The following is a 21,322-nucleotide window of genomic DNA, read 5'->3' as shown; positions in this document are numbered from 1 at the left end:
ACAACTGTCCTCTGAAAACAGAAATGACAAATTTTCATAAGCCTCCAGGAAAATAATGAAATACGCCATGACCTAGTAATGAAATTCATCTCAAAATTGTGTTATGGTTCCTTTTTAGAGCCAAGCCTCATGATTATTGACCATTCTCTCCAGCTCACACACAATAACAACCAGAAATGGAGGTAATGAACAGTTACAAATACTTAAGAACAATGACTGATTTTAAATTGTGCTTTGATGTGAAAACAGAAGAGTTGAGAAGGGCCTACATTTATAAACTAAGATGACTGAATGGAGATAGGAGTTTGAAGGATCGGTGAGTTTAGCTCAGAGTGACGCTGAAAAACTAGTTCATGCATTTATTACTTCCAGGCTGGACGACTGTAATTCATTATTATCAGGATGTCCTAAAAACTCCCTGAAAAGCCTTCAGTTAATCCAAAATGCTGCAGCAAGAGTCCTGACAGGGACTAGAAAGAGAGAGCAGATTTCTCCTGTTTTGGCTTCCTGTTAAATCCAGAATTCAAAATCCTGCTCCTCACATACAAGGTCTTAAATAATCAGGCCCCATCTTATCTTAATGACCTTGTAGTACCATATCACGCTACAGGCAGGTTTGCTGGGACAGACAGGAGTGAGTCCCCGTGTTCTCAAGGCAGGAAACCAGCGATCCCTGTTTCAATCCAGGAGGTAAATGTGGAGGACTATAAATACCTCAGTCTCTATACTCCCAGCCGTTCTTTACAATCTTCCGGTCAGTTACTTCTGGCCCAGGCACCAAGGGGGTGATCGTGCTTTTGCCTCTGTAGCACCAAACCTCTGGAATAGTCTTCCTGCTGCCATTCGCGCCTCTGACTCCATTCAATCATTTAACGCACGCTTGAAAACTTACCTATTCAACCTGGCTTTTCCGACTCGCTAATTCTCACCGCTCATTAACTGCTGTATCGCTACTCATTTCTCTGGATAATCATGTTATCTCCCTGTTTCTATTTACTAATGCTTTTTGTTTGTTTTCTCTACTTTCTGTATTTTACCTTGTTTTAATGACTTACTGTTCAGTGTAATCATTTACCGTTATTTTAATTGTGAAGCACTTTGGTGTACACCCTGGCTTTCAACGTGCTATATCAATAAAATTGTATTGTATTGTACATAAGGTCACGTCTCTATTTTCTGAAGGTGGTTGAGTCTTTTCATATCTGTCAGACAATGCTCAGAGTTTGCTGCAGCCAGTGCCATCCTCTATGATGTGTCATGCTGGGCAGCAGGGTTGCAGATAGCACCAGATTCAATAAACTGGTCTGCAAGGCCAGTAATGTCGTGGGGAGGGAGCTGGACTGTGGAGAGGCAGATGTTGTCGTACATAAGGACGATGCTGGACATTACCTTCCATCCACTTCATGACATGCTGGCCAGTCACAGGAGGACGTTTAGTGAAAGACTACGATTACGCAAACACACCACTGAGGACACAATGATTCATTTCAGCTTGTGGCCAATTCTCTGAATAATTCCACTAAGACAGACACCCTAGATTAGACACCTCAGAGTAGTGTGAAGTGGGGTTGTCAGCTTAATGCTGACAAAACCAGAAGCAGAAGTCCACAACACCAGGCCAACTCATTCAGTCTCACATGATCGTGAAGATGCTTCATAGAAGAAAGGCTGGGGGACCAGGATTGTATTAGAGGGGACTAAAGGGATTATTTGAACGAGGATCACAGTGCTGACGGCAGGTTAGAGAGTGTCTGATACTGTCTGGCCAATCAGACGCTGTGCTCATTCTCTGATGTTTTCACGACAACCTTTCAAAAAAGGTTTATTAACAAAGTTAACAACAACATGAACTGCAGGGCTGTTTTCTGTGGGGATGAAGAGACGGGTACATTTTAAGCAGGTGAGTGGAAAGACATGCAGGTAATCTGAGTTTGAATCAAAATCCAGTGAATTCCAAACATGCAATGGGAGAATCTGATTAGGCTGTGAGCTTTGTGGAAGAAGAGATGAAAGCGATACCAGACAAAATGTAAACTACTAAGGTATCATCTGGAAAAGGTGGAGCAGCGGAGCCAGTCCTTAAGCACAGTTTTTTGAAGTCTGTCAGCAGCACCAGCTGAAGGGCATGTCTTCAGAGATATAGAACAAAGAGGCAACCATGCACACACACATGCACATAACAGAATGAAGGAGAGCGAGAGAGAAGTAAAGAGAACGGGACAAAAAGGAGACAGAGAAAGCAAAAAAGAAATCTGCCATTGGAAATGAATGACATTTGGCTACTATAAGTCATGTAACCCTCAAAACAACAGTTTTGTGCTGATTCACTTGTGCTCCATAATGCAAAGAAGTTAAATAGAACTACAGTACAGATACTATTTCTCAAACAGAACAAATCAAAATCGTTCACTAGTGTTGCTAACTACATAATTCAACTAACGTTCAGACTGCCCAGCCTACTAAACATTGTTTTGATATTGTTAAAATCAATCAACATCAAAATTCAGGGAAAGGAAAAGAACAGTGATTTCAACTGAAATTTGGACAGTTGTTACAGACAATAACAATAATAATGTTTGTTTGTTTTTTTTACTTCGCTAGACAACTCGTATAAAATAAGAGAGGTTTATACTGCACCGTGATTACCTTTGCAGTAAAACAACATAATGCATACGTGACTCATGCTTTTGAATTGGCGTGATAAAAAAAATTACACTATAAAAAATTTTGTTTGGGACATTGAAGAGCCATATGAGGTATCTTAATCTTTTTCTTCTTCTTGTAGCCATCCTCTCTTCTTCCTTCCTGGAGTCTTTTGTCCCATTTATCCAGATGTTCACACCAACTAAACCTTGCTTCTCTAATTTTGTCTCCAAAGCATCCGACCTTAGCTGTACCACTGATATATTTATGTCTAATCTTTTCCTTTCTGGCCACTCTCAAAGAAAATCTTAACATCTTCAACTCTCCATCTCTAGCTCCGCCTCTTTTTGTTTGTTCCACCTTCTCCAAACCATTATAGCAGGTATTGAAAGCTTCACTGTTACATTCATTACCCTGTCATTCACAGACATGTATTTGGTCTTGGTTCTACTGACTTCCATTCCTCTACTCTCCAGACCAGTCTAAGAACATCATAGTCCATGGAAACTCATCTGTCAAACTGTCCATCACCTAACCTGCACTATAAAAATGGTCCTAGATAGGACCTGGCACCTGGATTATGTGGGTAGTACTTTAAAGTATGACTAGAAGGGTTCCTGACTAATTCATATCAGTGTGTGTTGAGCTGAAGATAAGAATGTGCTGCTTGTTAATTTCCTGCTTGCAGGGGATCAATCCATCTTTAACTTAAGAAAGCATGATAATGAATTTCGCAATAGGGCTGCTCCCTGACATGCTTATAAAGGTAGTGAATATTAATGAACTGACCTTTCCTAGCAAAGCTTTCCTTGCGGAGGAAGCAGACCATGGCAAGAAACTTGGTGACCTCTTTCAGGTATATGACTGTGGTGTTGTTCAGGTGAATGATGGCCATAGAGTCTTTGTCATGGGGTAAACCAGCTTCAGTGTTTGGCATACTGAAGGAAAGAAGACAGAAAAAAATAGCTCAGATGAACTTCAAAGATAATATTTAATTTTACATAATCCTGAGACACAGTGTAGGCTTTTACTGAGGGAGCATTACATTATAGCTTCTTGTTTTCAACAGGTTAAAGAAACTGCCAACTGCCTGGTAAATAACAGAGACCTGCTTTTATCTAGAACTCACCCAGAGGACTTTCAAAATGTAGCAAGAAAGTTGGAGAGAAAAGACGTAGCACCCTGAAATGGATGGATGGATGGACTCTATGAGAGTTTGTGATGCGTTCAAAAGTTTAATAAAAAAATGTATACCTCATTCATAAAAAAGAAAGATTTGTAACCATCTATAAAGGCTCTGGAGGTCCCTATATATGCACATAAACTGTGTCAAAAAGTTCACCGCGTGCATGAGCGAGTACTCCTTGCTGGCGCACTTGCGCTGTGCTTTGCTCGATGCAGGTGTGAAGTCATTCAAAAGCCAGTTGCCATGTTCTTTCTACTGCATCATATGTCTGATGTGTACTAGGAGTGTCTAACCACCTTATAATAATACACTCATTGCAGTGCTTTGGACTTCAGACCACTATGACTGCTAAATGCTAAAAACACTGACGCCACTGTAAATCGATGAATGTTTTCAGAGCACGAGAGTCTAATGGTGTAGTTGTCCTGCACCATTAGAGGCCAAACTCGAGGCTGAGAACACTCTTTTTCATATTCTATCAGCTGTTGCAAAGTATTTTAATGAGCAAGGGCCTGCTGCAGTTTTGGCCCAGTGGGTGTGTCTCTCCTGCCTTTGGTACCACTCTTCTGTTTTGATTACTCTAACCAGAAAAGGAGACCAGAAAAGAAGAGCTATAGGGCTGGAGAGCTTTTGGCTAGGGTGTGTGTTGAGCTTCACTCCTAAACTCAAATAGTGACCTAGATTCTGACTGTGGTGTGAAGGCACTCTTCAAGCAGGAGGATTTCTCTGCATATGAAGGTGGCAGGAAAGTGCCTTAACAACACCGGTACTGTGAGTCCAATCACCTGTTTATTTCTGCGGTTGCTCCTTCAGGCTGGACGAACTGAGCACAGTTTGTTTGGGATTCCCTTTGCTGATCGATTGGAAAACATGAAGTGGAAGGTAGGGCTGTCTCAGCTCTCTCCCCTTCTTTCCATTCACCAAGCACCAGGTTATTTATTTGGTTGGCTTTGTCTGATTGTTGTACACTATTAATTGTATTCAGTTAATAAATTAGTGTATTTTGATTGAAGTCATTTCTCTCCCATTAATTCCATGATGTAAGTAAGTAAGTACAATTTTATTTGTGATAAAAATCACAACGTACTTCACAGAAAAGCTAAAACATAAAAACAGAAATCAACCAACAGCAAGTTTAAAAAGATGAGTTTTTAGCTGTTTTTTTAAATGAAAGCACTGAGTCCACAGATCTCAGGCTCAAAGGAAGAAAGTTCCAGAGTCTGGGGGCTACATTTACAAACACTCTATCGCCTTTCGTTTTCAGCCTCGTATGATGGACGACCAGCAAGCCCTGATCACATGACCTCAGGGACCTGCTGGGGATGTAAGGGTGTAAAAGATCTCTGATATAGGTTGGTGCTTGTCCATGCAAAGTCAAAATCTTCAAGTGGATTCTGAATTTTAAGGGGAGCCAGTGCAACTGGATCAGCAGAGGTGTAACGTGAGAGTATTTAGAAGAGTTGGACAGAAGCTTTGCAGCAACGTTCTGAGCAACTTGCAGATGATCCAAAGAGGCTTTACATAAACAAGATGAGACAAATGCATGGATGACCATTTCTAATTCTGAGCGTGGTACAATGGGACTCAGCTATGATAAAAACAGGAGCGAACCAGTGATTTAGCACGAGTGTGAAAATTATTTCCTGTGACGGGTGAGAAGCTGGCAAATGAGACTATGAAGCATCTGAAGAACAAACCAGTGGATTATTTTTAAAGAAAGATTGTTGGTCACAGTGTGTAAGGCTATTCATATGGCTTTGCTGGTTATACTGCGCGGTGACCTCCCCTCCCCCCCAGCCCCCCTTTTTTATTTAGGGCACTGCATTTCACAACATAATACCAGATATTGTGTGTGCATGTCTTTATGCGTCATTGTATGGTAGGTAGGTGAGAGTGAATGAGTGACTGAATGAATGGTCTGTCGACTGCCCGTGGCTTCTGGAGGGATGTTATTCCTTACTTCCCACCTTCATTATGTGATACAAAGGAAATATGAGCAGGAACCACGAGCATGTTGAGGGACTGGCTGTGTTAGTTCAGTGAGAGAGTCAATAAGTACTGTGTACACTTATTTCTGCTTTTTTATTTGGTTAAATACGAACAAAATTACAGCAGAAGTGCTGCCAAGTGTCTGGCCAGAAAGAAAGGACCAATGTGTTTATTTGGTAGTTCAATAAAAAGCTTCAGTTAGTTAAGAGTGAGAAAAAAATTGTGTTCACATTTGCAGATTTGTCTTGTTATACAATATTTGCAAATGAGACAATGAAGCATTCAAAATTACTTTGTCACTTGTAAACTAAACATCCTCCTCTGAAGAACAAACCAGTGGATTGTTTTTAAAGACAATTTGTTGGTCACGGTGTGTAAGGCCATCCATGTGGCTTTGCTGGCTATACTGTGCGGCGACCCTCCCCCCAACCCTCCTTTTTATTTAGGTCATTACAGTTCACAACATATCACCACACAATGTGTGTGCATGTGTGGTTCGTGGTGGGTGACAGTAAGCTTTTTGGGGGGGGTGGTTATTCCAGCTTCCCAGCCTCACAATCAAGAACTTTTGTGAGACCCACACTCTCTCTGTCTCTCTCACATTCACACTTACACTACACAATTTTGTTGACTTATGTATCTGTGCATATTCAAAGTTTTGTGTTCCAGTTGCTGTATGTTTGTTTTTACTAACAGGTGCAGCAGTTGGCGATACATGCATTTCTATTTGTACTTTATCCTTTACAGATTACGTCACAGCAACGCGCCGAAGGCTGTCCAAATTCGTAGACTCCTCCAAATGCAGCCGACAAATGCGTCCTCCTTTTCCCCGAATTTGAAGGATGGGTCGGACGTGTCCTTCGTGGCCTACCATATTCCAGAATTCATAGCCCAGCCAAACTCCAGTTTCCAATAATGGCGGCCGCTACTAAGTTTTAAAATTACTCTTACTAATCTTTCTGGGTCACAAAATAAACTTTTAACATATTTTCAGGCGAGAAAGTAGGTGTGTAAACTTTAAATATCTGCTCGGTTTATCAAGATATTGCATATTTGCAAAAGTGCTTCGACGTTTTCGGAGCATCTGCTACCCACCAGCTCGATAGCTCGCCGGGAGCTCGAGGGTCACTGAAGCCGCCGAGAACGGCACAACTCCCGGCACATCATTTTCAGATCACCGCGGATCATCGTTACTCAGGTTAAACGTAATATATAAGTCACTTAGACAACCTAAAAATGTTATTGTTGGGCTTTTTTCAGTGTTTTGTTTGTTCGTAAGTAAATCGGTTTGGCTGAGATTAAAGTTATTAGATTAGATAAAATAAAACTTTATTAATCCCCCGGGTGGGTTCCTCCGGGATTTTCACACAGCTGACTAAACGTCAAGCAGAAAACTGATTAAACAGAAGTGTGAGACGGTCGAGAGTTTACGCCAGTGTCCTGTTATATTTTAGATAGCAAGGAGCAGACGGCCGAGTTTATTAAACTCCACCGAGACAGCGGTGACGCTAATCAGAAGGCTAGACCGTCCCATTTCACAGCCGTTTACTTCCGGCCTACCCGACCTTCTGAGGACCCGGCCCACGTAGACCGCGAAGGCCGGGTCCTCAGGAGGATGCAGGCCATGAATTTGGACACGACCTGTGTGTTTCTGGGTGGGGAGAGCGCCATTTGGTGTTGTTGTTGTTGTTACGCTAGAGCTGCGACGAGCGGGTGTGTTAGCGTGGTGTGTGTTCGTCCGTGAATGCTAATAAACGGCTGTGCTCCTCTGTCTCCTCCTTGTCTGAGCTCGCCACATTGGTGTCAGAAGTGGGATAGCTCACCCTTGCCGTAAGGGAGGGAGAAATTCGGAGGCTGGAGCAAGCCGTCGAGGAGAGCATTCGCTGCCTGGAAAGCTGACGATTGAAGAGAGAGGAAGCGAGTGGCCATGTAAGTCCCCCGACGGGTCCCGACGGCGCGAGCGCAACGCGGACGCTAGGACAATGCTTCGTGGGCTGCCTGGGAGCAGCTGACCAACTGGAGCCGTCGGCCGGGGAGAGCCTGGGCACCGGATGTGTTGCTGTATGCTCGTCGTGGCTACCCGGAGTTCCCAGCAGCAGCCCGTGGTGAGCTTAGCCTGCATGCTTTTCTGTGAGGACTTTTTCCAGAGCAACTACACCAACACGTCCGCCTGGCCATGCCTCGAACTCTCCGTGAGGCGCTCCTTGAGGCTGAAAGGGCAGAGCTGGTGCTCGCCTCGCGACCTAACCAGCAGGTGACCCCCCAAACTACCACCAAATCAGAACCGCAGACTGCGACAGGGAGGGGGAGGTCGCAGAGATATGCCAGTTGCAGCCCTCTGCCCTGGAGGCGTCCCCGTCGACTGACGGACCGCTGCTACCGGTGAAATGAGCCTGGTCACGTGGCGCGCAACTGCCTGATGCCCGCACCAAAGACCAGAACTATGTGGCCTCAGGGAAACGAGAGGGTGTAGTGAGGGGACCACCGCTCCAGCTTCCTGCCCCCCCTCCGAGAACGATGCACGGTGGTGGGCCTAGTCGGGCACCTCAAGGGACTCTACCTGAGCTGCTGTGTTGAGGACCAGCCTTGCTGGGCCCTGGTGGACACGGGGTCTACCATTTCCTAATACGACCTGGTGTGCTCCCTGGAACGTCTGGGCTGCTTGTGATGGGTAAGTCGCCCATCGACACCCAGCTGATTACGGTGACGGGGGAGAGAACTGACATGCAGTGGAAGAAACCGTTGCGGATCCGAGTGAAGGATCTGGAGCTGGTGCACGACTTCTGGCTTGCTGACATCCAAGACCAGTGCATCATCGGCCTTGATCTGCTGACCCGCTGGGGGCCTGCGTTAACACCGCGAAGCTGGCTATCACTCTTGGTACAGAGACTCTGGCCCTCCAGTGCGGTCAAAAGCAGGGAACGGAGCGGACCAGAGACAGACAAGCCGGGCCGCTCAACAGACTTCGGACGCCGGTGGCTCTGGACAATCTCTACTCACCTCAGGCCCAGCCTCTAGGCAAGACAAACCTCCCTCGACCAAGACAACCCAAGCTGTTGATGACCAGCGGCAGCGATTGAGGTGCCTCCTGGACGAGAATGTGGACATTGTTGCCACTAGTGACAAAGACAGCAGGCAGACGCGGCTGGTTCAGCGCACCATTGACGGATGGGCTCTGCTCAGCCCATCCGTCTGCGCCCACACCGGCTGCCCCTCTCGAAATGACAGGAGGAGCGGGCCCAGCAGGCACTGAGCGTGGCTACTGCTCAGGTCCAGCTAGCGGAGGGGGATGGCTCCCGTTGACCATGCAGCAGCTGAAGTGGGAGCAGGAGGCTGATGTGACGTTGGTTCAGGTGGGGGCCTGGCTGGAGGCGGCACAACGCCCAGGCTGTACAGGGGTGTCAGGACAGGGGCTCGAGGTGAAGGCCTACTACTCCCAGTACAACAATCTCGAGACCCACAACGGCATCCTATACCGGAGATTGTGGGCCCCCGGTCAGGGCAGAGATCTCCTGCAGCTGTTGGTGCCTCGGTCGCTGCGGTCACAGGTGCTCGAGCTTGTCCACGGCTCGGTGGGGGCCGGCCACTATGGGAATGCCAAAACTCTCCGCTGTCTCAGGGGATGGTTCTACTGGCCTGGTTCTCGACGGGATGTGGAACTTCACGTGCACTGCTGTGACACCTGCATGGCACGGAAGGGCCCCACTCAACGCCCCACTGCCCCCCTGCAGCAGTCTGGTGGGGGCCCCGATGGAGAGAGTGGGAGTGGACGTCCTAGGGCCTTTCCCCGTCACCGAGTCAGTGAACGAAGGGAACGGCCACGGGTGGTTGACGACTATGCCTGCCAGGCTAAGGCCAGCTCCGGAGTTCGACTGAAAGGAGCCTGCGACTCCAGGTGCCGAGGGGGAGCTTTCGTGCCTGGCGACAAGGTTTGGGTGTACTGCCCGGTTCGCAAGAGAGGAGTGTCCCCCAAGCTCTGCAGCCACTGGCAAGGGCCGGGGGAGGCCATGGAGCGGCTAACAGAAGTGGTGTACCGGGTCCACATGCCGGGTCCACATGCCGGGCCCGGGGCGCACGGTGTGTTGCACCAGGACAGACTCTCACCGTGCCGACCGCTCGCTCCAGCAGCTGCCGGGGCAGGGGATGCTGGTGGCACCCCATGTTCTGATCCGAGTGACTCTTCCTCCGCCGGTTGAGATCGGCCAGTGCGCCGAAAGAAGACACCTGGACATTTGCAGGACTTTGTGTTGGGTAATGGGGTTGTCGGGGACGACTGGCCCCTTACGTGGGGGCTATGTAGCGGGTCAGGGCTGTTTAGGGTTTTGTTTTGACAGCTATGTTCTGTTGTTATGTTGCCATGGTTACAGGTGACGCTCTCTCTCTCTGCGACTATGTGTTTCTGGGCCATTTTGTGTTGTTGTTGTTGTTGTTACGCTAGAGGTGCGCCGAGCGATGTGTGTGGTGTGTGTTTGTCCGTGAATGCTAATAAACGGCTGAGCTACCTGGCTAGCTCGCGGGAAGCAAGACCAAACGATACCTCTGTCTCCTCCTTGTCTGAGCTCGCCACAATATTATATTTCCCTCCCTTCCTCTTTCCTTTTTTCCTGCCTTAGACATTGTCATACTATACCACATATAACGTAATAACTGAAATAACACAAATAGAAATAGAAATATATAAACAGCCAATAGATTGACACAAACAAGAAGAGGTAGAGATTCTTGTAGAGATTCAAGTAGAGATTTTATATAGCTGTTCTTGGAAAAACTAAATGTCTTTGGTACTGAGGTGATTTCAGATCACAATTTTGATTGTCACAAAGGTCAGGTTTTATTTAAACGCACAATTTTTTTTATGGATTGTAATGTTTAACTGTTTAAGGACGAATTTTGTTTCTTTTAATCTCTATATACAATAATACATTATAAGCAGGTCAGTAGCGCTTCTTCTCCTCTCTCTTCCACTGCCAGTCCATCAGAAATGTATCAACTACTGTTCGGTCTGATTTTAGCCGAAACCTGACCTCCAATTATACAAATTTAGATTAGGACATATGTAGGGATGGGTACCGGTATCCGGTGCCATGATGGCACCGGTTCTGACATAAACGGTAGTAACCAGACCGAAAAGCAGCGCACATTTCGGTGCTTTATTTCGGTGCTTTTTTTTCCCTGAGATGTCATACACTTTGAATTCTAGCCAATCATTTTACGTTTCCGAGGATAGTGGGCCGGCCCAGGTACGTACGTTCTTTTAGAGCAGAGCTACAGATTAAAATGCCCAAGGCGAAGCGGTCAAAGTCTGGCTGTACTTCACAGCAAAAGATGCAAACTCAGCAGCTGCAACAAGTGCTTTAAGCTGATACTGTGATACTGTCAAAGGAGGTAACACCTCAAATCCGATGAAACACCTGGTGACGCATAGCGGGTTTTTTTTTAAGCCGAAAAATGCGCCGTATTTGATAACTTGCTGCGAGAGAGCACATCTACTGCGGGTGGGTTGCCTGTTAACCGGAGTTAGCAACATCCCCCAAAAACCCGAAGAGGAGAGTCCTGGCCCCTAGCCCTGCCAGTGTAGCAGAAATGATGAGGATGATAATGCAGCAGCAGCCGTTCTTCTCTGCGTGAGTAGCGTAATGTTGTCCGTGTGTAATTTACGTTGAGTAGGCTAACCACGTTATTACATTAATGCATGTAAGGTGAACTAGCAAACACCGTCATAGCTACATGTGGCTGTCTTCTTGTTTGATGGCAGATACTCCCTTCACCCTGGCCAAAAAGGCTAAAATAACCTAAGAAAAAGTGGAAAACAGTTAAACATGAGAGGTTTTTGGACAAAGTTTGTGTTTTTTCCTTTGTTTAAGCACTGCTTCCAGCCAAGAGTGATACCATATATGCCCTATAGCTGCAGAAAAGGCTAACATTGTTATCTTTTTACAAAAAAAACAGCTAAACATGAGGTTTTTGGACCAATTTTGTGTTCTCCATTCTTTAAGCACCGGTTTGAGCACCGTTTAAGCACCGGCAACGTTTCAAAAGTACCGGTTTGGCACCGGTATCGGATAAAACCTAAACGATACCCATCCCTAGACATAGGTTCAACCTGGGTTGATAATTAAATACAAAGCATATCCTTTCTGATCTATGAGGTAATCAGGAGTACCTACCATCCTTTGGGTTTTACATCACAATAAGATCTGTAATATTGTTTTATCCAGTGTGTCAATTCCCTCTGTTCATGAGACAAATGGATACTTTCCAATTCTAACTTTGAGAAGAGCTGGAATTTTACTCTGACAACCCAATTTCAGAACTCCAATTCTTTCTCATCAGTTTCTGATGAGAGAGAGAGAGAGAGAGAGAGAGAGAGAGAGAGAGAGAGAGAGAGAGAGAGAGATTACAGGAGAGAATGTGAACATTGAGCTTGTGGCATTAAGAGAAAGTCTACTGACTTACCCATAAATACAGGAGATGTCAATGACCACGTCAATCATATCACAGCACAGTTCATACGTCTGCATATCTACTGGACTGCTGTCTGTAGCGATGTAAATCTTGCTGCCTACATCAAACAAGAAGGCCTTTTCAATACCCGAGTTCTGAAATCAGAGGCAGAGAAACAAAAGAGAAAAGTAGTTATGGATTTTTTTCTATATAAATACCATTCTATTTATGACCAGTCTATGCAGCCAGAATAGTTGCTTTAACAATTAAAGCACTAAAAGGCTGTCCCAAAAAAAAAAGCAAAGGAAAAAGAAAACTGCACTGCTGAGTTCTTATTAACACCAGAATACTTTTCCCACCATCATTATCAAGTGCATTTGTGACAAAGAGGGCGGCATTCTCCCTCTCTCTCTCTCTCACAGTCTATAGGAAGATTGGTGATTTATGCATCTATGTTTTTTTGTCTTTTACAGGGGCAGCAGTTGGCGAAACATTGCACATTCATCATTCCCCCCCATAGTGACAGACGTAGCGATACCGAATTCAATTCAATTTTATTTATACAGCGCCAAATCACAACAACAGTCGCCTCAAGGTGATTTATATTGAATGACAGGAACATCAGGAAGAAGGAACACGAGAAGCAGGAGAAGTTCCATCTCAGAGAAGAAGAGTGCAGTCCTAGGAACAGCTAAGATACTGTACAGGACCTGGGAGCTTAAAGGTTAGCCTGCTAGGTTACACTTTGTTAAGAATAATCATTTGTATTAGATTTTATTTATCATATTTTTACCTTGTCCCTTCACTGTATGGAAAAGTGTTTCTTGCTGTCAATCCAAACTCTTTCCTAGGAACCTCTATGAAGCCTTCATCAGAGGAATGATGTCTGCCTTGTCCTGTTGTAGAGGCTCCACATTTGTGTCTCCAGCAGACATTGCTCAATGGGCATACTGGAGGAAAGTTATCTGTGGTGATGCTGCATCTTGTCGTCCTGAATCTACTGCACAACTGGACAGATTCTTTCCCCAGATTATATTGAACGTCTTCCGTTGTTTGTGTCCCTGTGTGAACTGTTATGAATATTGCATAGTTCATGTGGGCATCAGAAATGCAGAAGGTCTTCAGGCCACACTTGAGGCTTCAGGCCACACTTGAGGCTTCAGGCCACACTTGAGGCTTCAGGCACGTATTATGAATTGCTGTCTCAGTGCCAAATGTATGCTGTCTGCTAATTCCTACTGTATAAAATAGTCTTCTGAAGAGGTGACACTGTTGCCCACAAAATATATATTCCTGAAAGTCACAGTTGATTGTCAAATTGTTGAATATTGTCATTGTGTTTCTTAAATTTGTAAAGTCTTGGTTCAAACTATAGGATCAAAGCCATTCCTTTGATCCTGACCACCTCTCCAGCCACTCTGTGCTGGGGGAGGTTTTATTGCAGATACATTCTCTCTGGAAGATCTGTTTCTTCTGTTGTAAGCTTCCTGCTTTTATGATCCTTTTGGTGAGCAGGAGGTCTCTCTCTCTCTCTCACACACACACACACGTTCCTGCACATGCATACAGGTGCACACACATACATACACATAGTGCCTTGTTTTAGAACCATTGGGGGGTTTTACAGTGGGAGGTGCTTGTGTTGTGCTATGATGTGTATTGCAACTGTCATGGGAATAAATAGCTGCGAGGAGGGCTACTCTTTGAAGGATGTGGGCTAGAGACAAGTGATGAGCATTGCTCCACTGCCTGGTTCTGACTAAAACTAAATAATAACTTTTCTTTACAATGATATTGCAAGAAAACAGCCTTACTGGGTATTTTTTGGCCCACTTTTCTCCAAACTATTTCTCCAGGCTAAATGATGGATTTTCTAAAAGTGTGATACACCATTTCCTCTCCAGCTTACGAGTTATCTGCTTTAAGGTGCGTGTTTGAGAGTTATACCAGGAGTCAAGTACTTCTGATTTCAGGCGTTAGTTTTCACAGGAGCTACAGTATCCAGAGTCGTACGTAGTGAAGAGTCAAAATTATTAACAAGATAATCGACCTCTGTTGGGGTAGCGTTCAGATAGCTGCTCTGCTCTGTGTTGGTACAGGGCATTGAAGATGATAACAGTGGCTGGATTATATTCTTAAACTTAGTTACAGCGCTTTCAGAAAGACATCTACTTTGATAAAGTCTACTCTCCACTGCTGTGTAATCAATTATTGTAAATGTAAATGTTATCAGGAAATGATCAGACAGGAGAGGGTTTTCAGGAAACACTGTTAAATGTTCAGTTTCTATGCCATATGTTAAAACAAGATCTAGAGTGTGATTAAAGTGGTGGGTGGGTTCTTTTACATTTTGAGAGAAACCAATTGAGTCTAATAACAGATTAAATGCCATGTTGAGGCTGTCATTTTAAGCATCAACATGGATGTTAAAATCACCCACAATAATGATTTTATCTGAGCTCAGAACTAAATCAGATAAAAAACCTGAGAAATCAGACAGAAACTCTGTAAGGCCCAGGTGGACGACAGATAATCAAATCAAATCAAAATTTATTTATATAGCACATATTAAAACAACAGTGTTGACCATAGTGCTTCACAGTCAGTAAAAGCATGAGACAATTAAAACAAACAATAAAAGAGGACAACAAACAATAGGTAACGACACAACAAGCTAGAACAGCCAACTAGTTAGAATCAAAGGCCAAAGTAAAAAGATAAGTTTTAAGACGTGATTTAAAAGACTGGATAGACTCAGCAGTACGAACATGAACAGGGAGGTTATTCCAGAGTCTGGGTGCCACGGTTGCAAAGGCCCGGTCAACTCTCGACTTCATTCGAGACCTAGGTTGTGCTAGGAGCATGTGAATGGATGATCTAAGTGCTCTGTTGGGATTGTATAAGTGGAGTAGTTCAGAGAGATAGCTGGGCGCTAAATTATTCAGAATATTAAAAGTGAACAAAAGAATTTTAAAATCTATGCAATATTTAACAGGGAGCCAATGTAGTTTGGCTAAAATTGGAGTTATGCGTTCATAGATTCTCGTACCTGCTAAAAGACGTGCAGCTGCATTTTGAATTAACTGAAGCCGGTAAAGAGAAGAGTGTTGTAGGCCCGAGTAGAAGGAGTTACAGTAGTCCAATCTGGATGTGATAAATGTGTGGATAAGCTTTTCAAGGTCCTTTAAAGGAAGAAATGGCTTTGATTTAGATACAGTGGGGCAAAAAAGTATTTAGTCAGCCACCGATTGTGCAAGTTCCCCCACTTAAAATGATGACAGAGGTCAGTAATTTGCACCAGAGGTACACTTCAACTGTGAGAGACAGAATGTGAAAAAAAAATTGATGAATTCACATGGTAGGATTTGTAAAGAATTTATTCGTAAATCAGGGTGGAAAATAAGTATTTGGTCAATAACAAAAATACAACTCAATACTTTGTAACATAACCTTTGTTGGCAATAACAGAGGTCAAACGTTTACTATAGGTCTTTACCAGGTTTGCACACACAGTAGCTGGTATTTTGGCCCATTCCTCCATGCAGATCTTCTCAAGAGCAGTGATGTTTTGGGGCTGTCGCCGAGCAACACGGACTTTCAACTCCCGCCACAGATTTTCTATGGGGTTGAGGTCTGGAGACTGGCTAGGCCACTCCAGGACTTTCAAATGCTTCTTACGGAGCCACTCCTTTGTTGCCCGGGCGGTGTGTTTTGGATCATTGTCATGTTGGAAGACCCAGCCTCATTTCATCTTCAAAGTTCTCACTGATGGAAGGAGGTTTTGGCTCAAAATCTCACGATACTTGGCCCCATTCATTCTGTCCTTAACACGGATCAGTCGTCCTGTCCCCTTGGCAGAAAAACAGCCCCATAGCATGATGTTTCCACCCCCATGCTTCACAGTAGGTATGGTGTTCTTGGGATGCAACTCAGTATTCTTCTTCCTCCAAACACGACGAGTTGAGTTTATACCAAAAAGTTCTACTTTGGTTTCATCTGACCACATGACATTCTCCCAATCCTCTGCTGTATCATCCATGTGCTCTCTGGCAAACTTCAGATGGGCCTGGACATGCACTGGCTTCAGCAGCGGAACACGTCTGGCACTGCGGGATTTGATTCCCTGCCGTTGTAGTGTGTTACTGATGGTGACCTTTGTTACTTTGGTCCCAGCTCTCTGCAGGTCATTCACCAGGTCCCCCCGTGTGGTTCTGGGATCTTTGCTCACCGTTCTCATGATCATTTTGACCCCACGGGATGAGATCTTGCGTGGAGCCCCAGATCGAGGGAGATTATCAGTGGTCTTGTATGTCTTCCATTTTCTGATGATTGCTCCCACAGTTGATTTTTTCACACCAAGCTGCTTGCCTATTGTAGATTCACTCTTCCCAGTCTGGTGCAGGTCTACAATTCTTTTCCTGGTGTCCTTCGAAAGCTCTTTGGTCTTGGCCATGGCGGAGTTTGGAGTCTGACTGGTTGAGGCTGTGGACAGGTGTCTTTTATACAGATGATGAGGTCAAACAGGTGCCATTCATACAGGTAACGAGTGGGGGACAGAAAAGCTTCTTACAGAAGACGTTACAGGTCTGTGAGAGCCAGGGATTTTCCTTGTTTGAGGTGACCAAATACTTATTTTCCACCCTGATTTACGAATAAATTCTTTACAAATCCTACCATGTGAATTCATGGATTTTTTTTTCACATTCTGTCTCTCACAGTTGAAGTGTACCTCTGGTGCAAATTACTGACCTCTGTCATCATTTTAAGTGGGGGAACTTGCACAATCGGTGGCTGACTAAATACTTTTTTGCCCCACTGTATGTGACGCTGTTGTGAAAGCTGTTTTTTACCACAGTGGAGATCTGTATCTCAAGTTTAAAAGAGCCATCCAGGAACACTCCAAGGTTCCTTACACAGCAAATTCAAAAGTGTTAAATGTTTTGGTGTTAGTAGTCTTAGAGTTAATTTTACTCTAAGTAGAGTCACATTCTTTTAATGTAACTCTGAGGTGTAAAATGATAGTAGTTAAAATCGAGTGTTAAAAATGAGTGTTTCTATTTCAAATCTGGAGGTGTTACGATGGAAACATTAACTCTTGACCTCTGAACTCTGAACTCCTACAGGGGCTATGACACCAATAGAGTAAATTCACAGACTCCGCCCCCAGCACGGCTCCAATCGAAGCTGAAGTGAAGCCGTTTCAGAACATTTTGCTCTACATATTTGAGTTGTTTGCCATGCTTGGTAAGTCATGTTTTCAAAGATTGTTTCAATTATTGTTATTAGCTTTTACTTCTGTGGCTCTTTGGAGTTGAGACAAAGCTGTGTGAAAGGCATTAGCCATGTTGCTCGGTGATAGCATAATATTCTGTTTTAGCTAGCTGAAAGGTATTGTTTGCGGACAAATACCACAGCCTTGAAAAAAAGCTTGCATGTGAATTTTCAGTTAAATTTTTTGGTCAAATACACCTAACACAATGTCTAGAATGTGAAATGTTGGTATAATGGTGCTACTTGAAGCCTGAAAACGATCTCCCATAAAAAACGAGCAAACAGCAGTAGCAGATGTCCCGAGTCCCGACTGAGTTCTACGTTAGCACTTAGATTCCTCCAGAGTTTTGTGCACACGGTTTAGGTAAAAATTAAAAAGGTTGAGGTTTTACATTTAGTTCAGTATTACCTGTTGTCTGTGTCCTTGTCTTTTGGGAAAATACTTTACACAAGTAATCGCTCAAAAAGGATTCCTTTTTTTTTTTACTGTGCTGCAATTGATTTGTGCCATTAATTAGTGTCAACTAATTTTTATTCAATCTCCACATAGGATATGCTTGTGAAGATGGAATATGGGGGAGAGCAGAAGTGCGTTGAAGTTCCACAAAGTGATGACTGAAGGACATGCATATTGTATTTTGTATTTATTGAAATAAGTGATGAGAATGCTGTTATTTGCATTTACCAGCTCACCTATGTCAGACCTTTTGATAAACGAAATTCTAATGAAAGTGAGAACATGTACACTGTTACATCTTTCAGAAAATGTTTTGAAATTGTGGTGCACAGTTCAGAATAAATGTTTTTCAAAAACCATTGTGTCTTTTTAGTAAATGTTTATTTCCAAAAGAAATTTCTAGAAGTTCAGAACAGTAAAATTCCCGCTTTTTAGAATTAATTAGAAGATAACTCTTACGTAGTTAAACTAAAATACTCTTTGAGAGTTAATATATAAACTCTTAACACCAAGTGTTAAATTATCAACTCCAGAGAGATTTGGTGTTTAACACTAAATCAGAGTTAACATACCAACTCTCCAAAAAGAGTTAAATTAACACTCTCTGGTGTGGACCCATATAGACACTTTAAAAGTGTTGAAATCAAATCTGACAGTGTTAATTTGGACATGCTGGATTTGCTGTGTACAGTGGGCGAGAGATGGCTAGCGAGAGGGCCAAGGGCATCAGCTAACTGGTCTAGCGGAGTGTGACTACCAAAGACTATGATTTCGGTCTTATTCTCGTTCAATGTAAGAAAATTATGTGATAACCAAATTTTAACTTCATGCAAACAGTTGAACAGAGGTTGCAAAGAAGCAGTCACATCAGATTTCAGAGGTGAATAAATCTGGATATCATCAGCATAACAGTGAAAGGAGATGTTGTATTTTCTAAAAATTAATCCCAATGGCAACATGTACAAAGAGAAAAGAGTAGGACCGAGCACGGACCCTTGAGGCACACCACAGTAAATAGGGGCAGAGGCCGAGGAGTGTTGCCCCATAGCAACAGAGAACAACCTCTCTGAGAGGATTTAAACCAGGATAAAACCTTTGAGACCAACAACATGTTCCAATCTTGATAGAAGAATGTTGTGGTTAACCATGTCAAAAGCAGCAGTCATGTCTAGTAAAACTAAAACCACAGAATAGCCAGAGTCAACAGTTAAAAGAAGATCATTAAAAACTCTAAGTAAGGCTGTCTCTGTGCTGTGCCGAGGTTTAAAACCAGACTGAAACTTTTCATTAATACCATTTGCATCTAAAAAGGCCTGAAGTTGTTTTAGAACTACCTTTTCCAATATTTTGGAAATAAAAGGGAGTTTGGAGATCGGCCTGTAGTTAGTGAGACCACTAGGGTCAAGATTATTCTTTTTCATAATAGGTTGCACAACAGCATGTTTAAAGACAGACGGTACACAACCTGATAACAATGATGCATTCAGCAGAGATAAGATACAAGGACCAATAACATGTAAAGCTTCCTTAAAGAAACGAGAAGGAAGAATATCATGCGGGGAACCAGAGATTTTGAGATGATCAATTATATCTTTTAAAGCAGAATAAGACACTGGCTCAAACTGTTGAAAGACAGTCAAGCATTCAGAGGCTGGAACTGGGTCTAAAACTGATGATGAATGAGATGGATGAGAAGCCCTTAGAGCTGAGATTTTATCAGAGAAATACTTTAAGAATTTATCACAAAGAGCAGGGGAGGCATCCCTATAAGTGATAGTGCAAGGGTTTATCACAGAGTTAAAAGTATTAAAAAGGGCTCGGGGGTTGTGGCTATTAGTCATAATAATGCTAGACAAAAAGGCAGATTTGGCAGCTTTAACAGACTTTTTAGATAAACAATTATGGAGGATGTCCAGAGAGACGTGGAGTTTGTCTTTCCTCCATTTTCTTTCAGCACGACGACATTCACGCCTAAGGGCTCAAGTAGTATCATTTAGCCAGGGTTGTGAGGATTTAGCACGTTTAATCCTCAGAGGTGCCACAGAGTTAAGAATGTCAGCACATGTAGTATAAAAGAGGTTAGCAAGCTCATCCGCTGATAAAACCCCATTACAGTTAGCATCAGAGAGGGGAGAGTCAAGGAAAGCATCAATGAAGTGGGCGATTGACTGGGAGTTAATCGTGCGCGTTTGCTGCACAGGACCATCACTGTTCAAATCCACATCGCTCACTACAGTATTAAACAAAACCGGGAAGTGATCAGAAATCCCAGAGTCCTTTATGTCCGTGATGCAAATATCCAGACCATAAGACCAAATCAAGTATATGACCTTTAGTGTGAGTTGGTTCATTTACCCACTGGGTGAGATTGAGGGTGCTAATAAGAGCGAGGAAATCCTTAGCTAGCAAACTGTCCTCACAGCAAACATGAATGTTGAAGTCACCAACAATTAGTATACGGTCATAACGTAGCACAAGGCTCCCCAGTAGATCAGCAAATTCTGGAAGAAAATCCTTGATAAGTTTCGGGGGGCGATACACCACAGCGCAGAGGATGGAGGGGACACAGTTCACTTCCAATAACTGTACCTCGAAACTGGGGTACAGAACAGGTGGCAGCTGCCGACATCGAAGTTTGTCTTTAAAGACTGAAGCTAGCCCTCCACCTCTTCCAGCGGTCCGGGGTGAGCTAATAAAAGCGTAGTCAGGTGGGAGCAGCTCAGAGAAGGGAAAAAGCCAAGTTTCCGTCAGGAATAAGAAATCCAGTCCCGATGACAGAATAAGATCATTTAAAATAAAAGTCTTATCCGTCAATGACCTTGAATTTAGCAAGGCCATACGGAGAGTGGTCACACTGTTACTGGTAGGAGAACGCCGCAGCAGGCGAAGGTTGCCGAGATTCGCACCTCCTCTGGAGGACCGCACCTAGCACCGAGCAGGTGGAAGATCAGCTGGGAGGTCCAGGTAACCATAAGGTACAACAGGGCGAATCCAGCGGTGACAGAATAGTCTGAAGCATGGTCCCGGAGGGCAGGAATAGATGACAAGATGATTGTAGAATAGCGATCATTTGTCGCAACATAGGACTTTAAAAAGGCCTTGATACGGACACGGATGCTGCCACGTTTACCCCGTCTCCGTGAACGTTTCCTTTGAGAGAAGGTAGATGGTAAGTGGCGGAGGTAATCAGGAAAGTCCTTCGAAAGCAGAGGAGGATTCTCAGATCTCCATTTAAAATCTTGTGTCTGGTAGTCCAATGGCCGGAGATTCAAAAGAGTTTGGCGATCATAGGCAAGTAACGTGGAGACATCAGGGCAGCACATAGAGAGAAA

The 21,322-nt window shown here is 43.9% G+C and overlaps 1 protein-coding gene across 1 annotated transcript in view; it reads right to left on the bottom strand.

Moving 5' to 3' along the window:
• The window catches only part of rragd (ras-related GTP binding D), a 52,374-nt gene that overhangs the window by 9,128 nt on the left and 21,924 nt on the right, over positions 1 to 21,322 (bottom strand). The window contains exons 5-6 of the mRNA XM_085142675.1: positions 12,275 to 12,417; positions 3,433 to 3,581 (exon numbers count right to left, since the gene is read on the bottom strand). Coding sequence (XP_084998801.1) covers positions 3,433 to 3,581; positions 12,275 to 12,417 — 292 coding nt within the window. The remainder of the gene's footprint in view (positions 1 to 3,432; positions 3,582 to 12,274; positions 12,418 to 21,322) is intronic.

This window comes from Neolamprologus multifasciatus, chromosome 19 (assembly GCF_963576455.1).
Source record: "Neolamprologus multifasciatus chromosome 19, fNeoMul1.2, whole genome shotgun sequence".
Taxonomy (NCBI): Eukaryota; Metazoa; Chordata; class Actinopteri; order Cichliformes; family Cichlidae; genus Neolamprologus; species Neolamprologus multifasciatus.
Note: the sequence above shows the minus strand (reverse complement) of the source record. Positions and strands in the feature narration are given on the sequence as shown.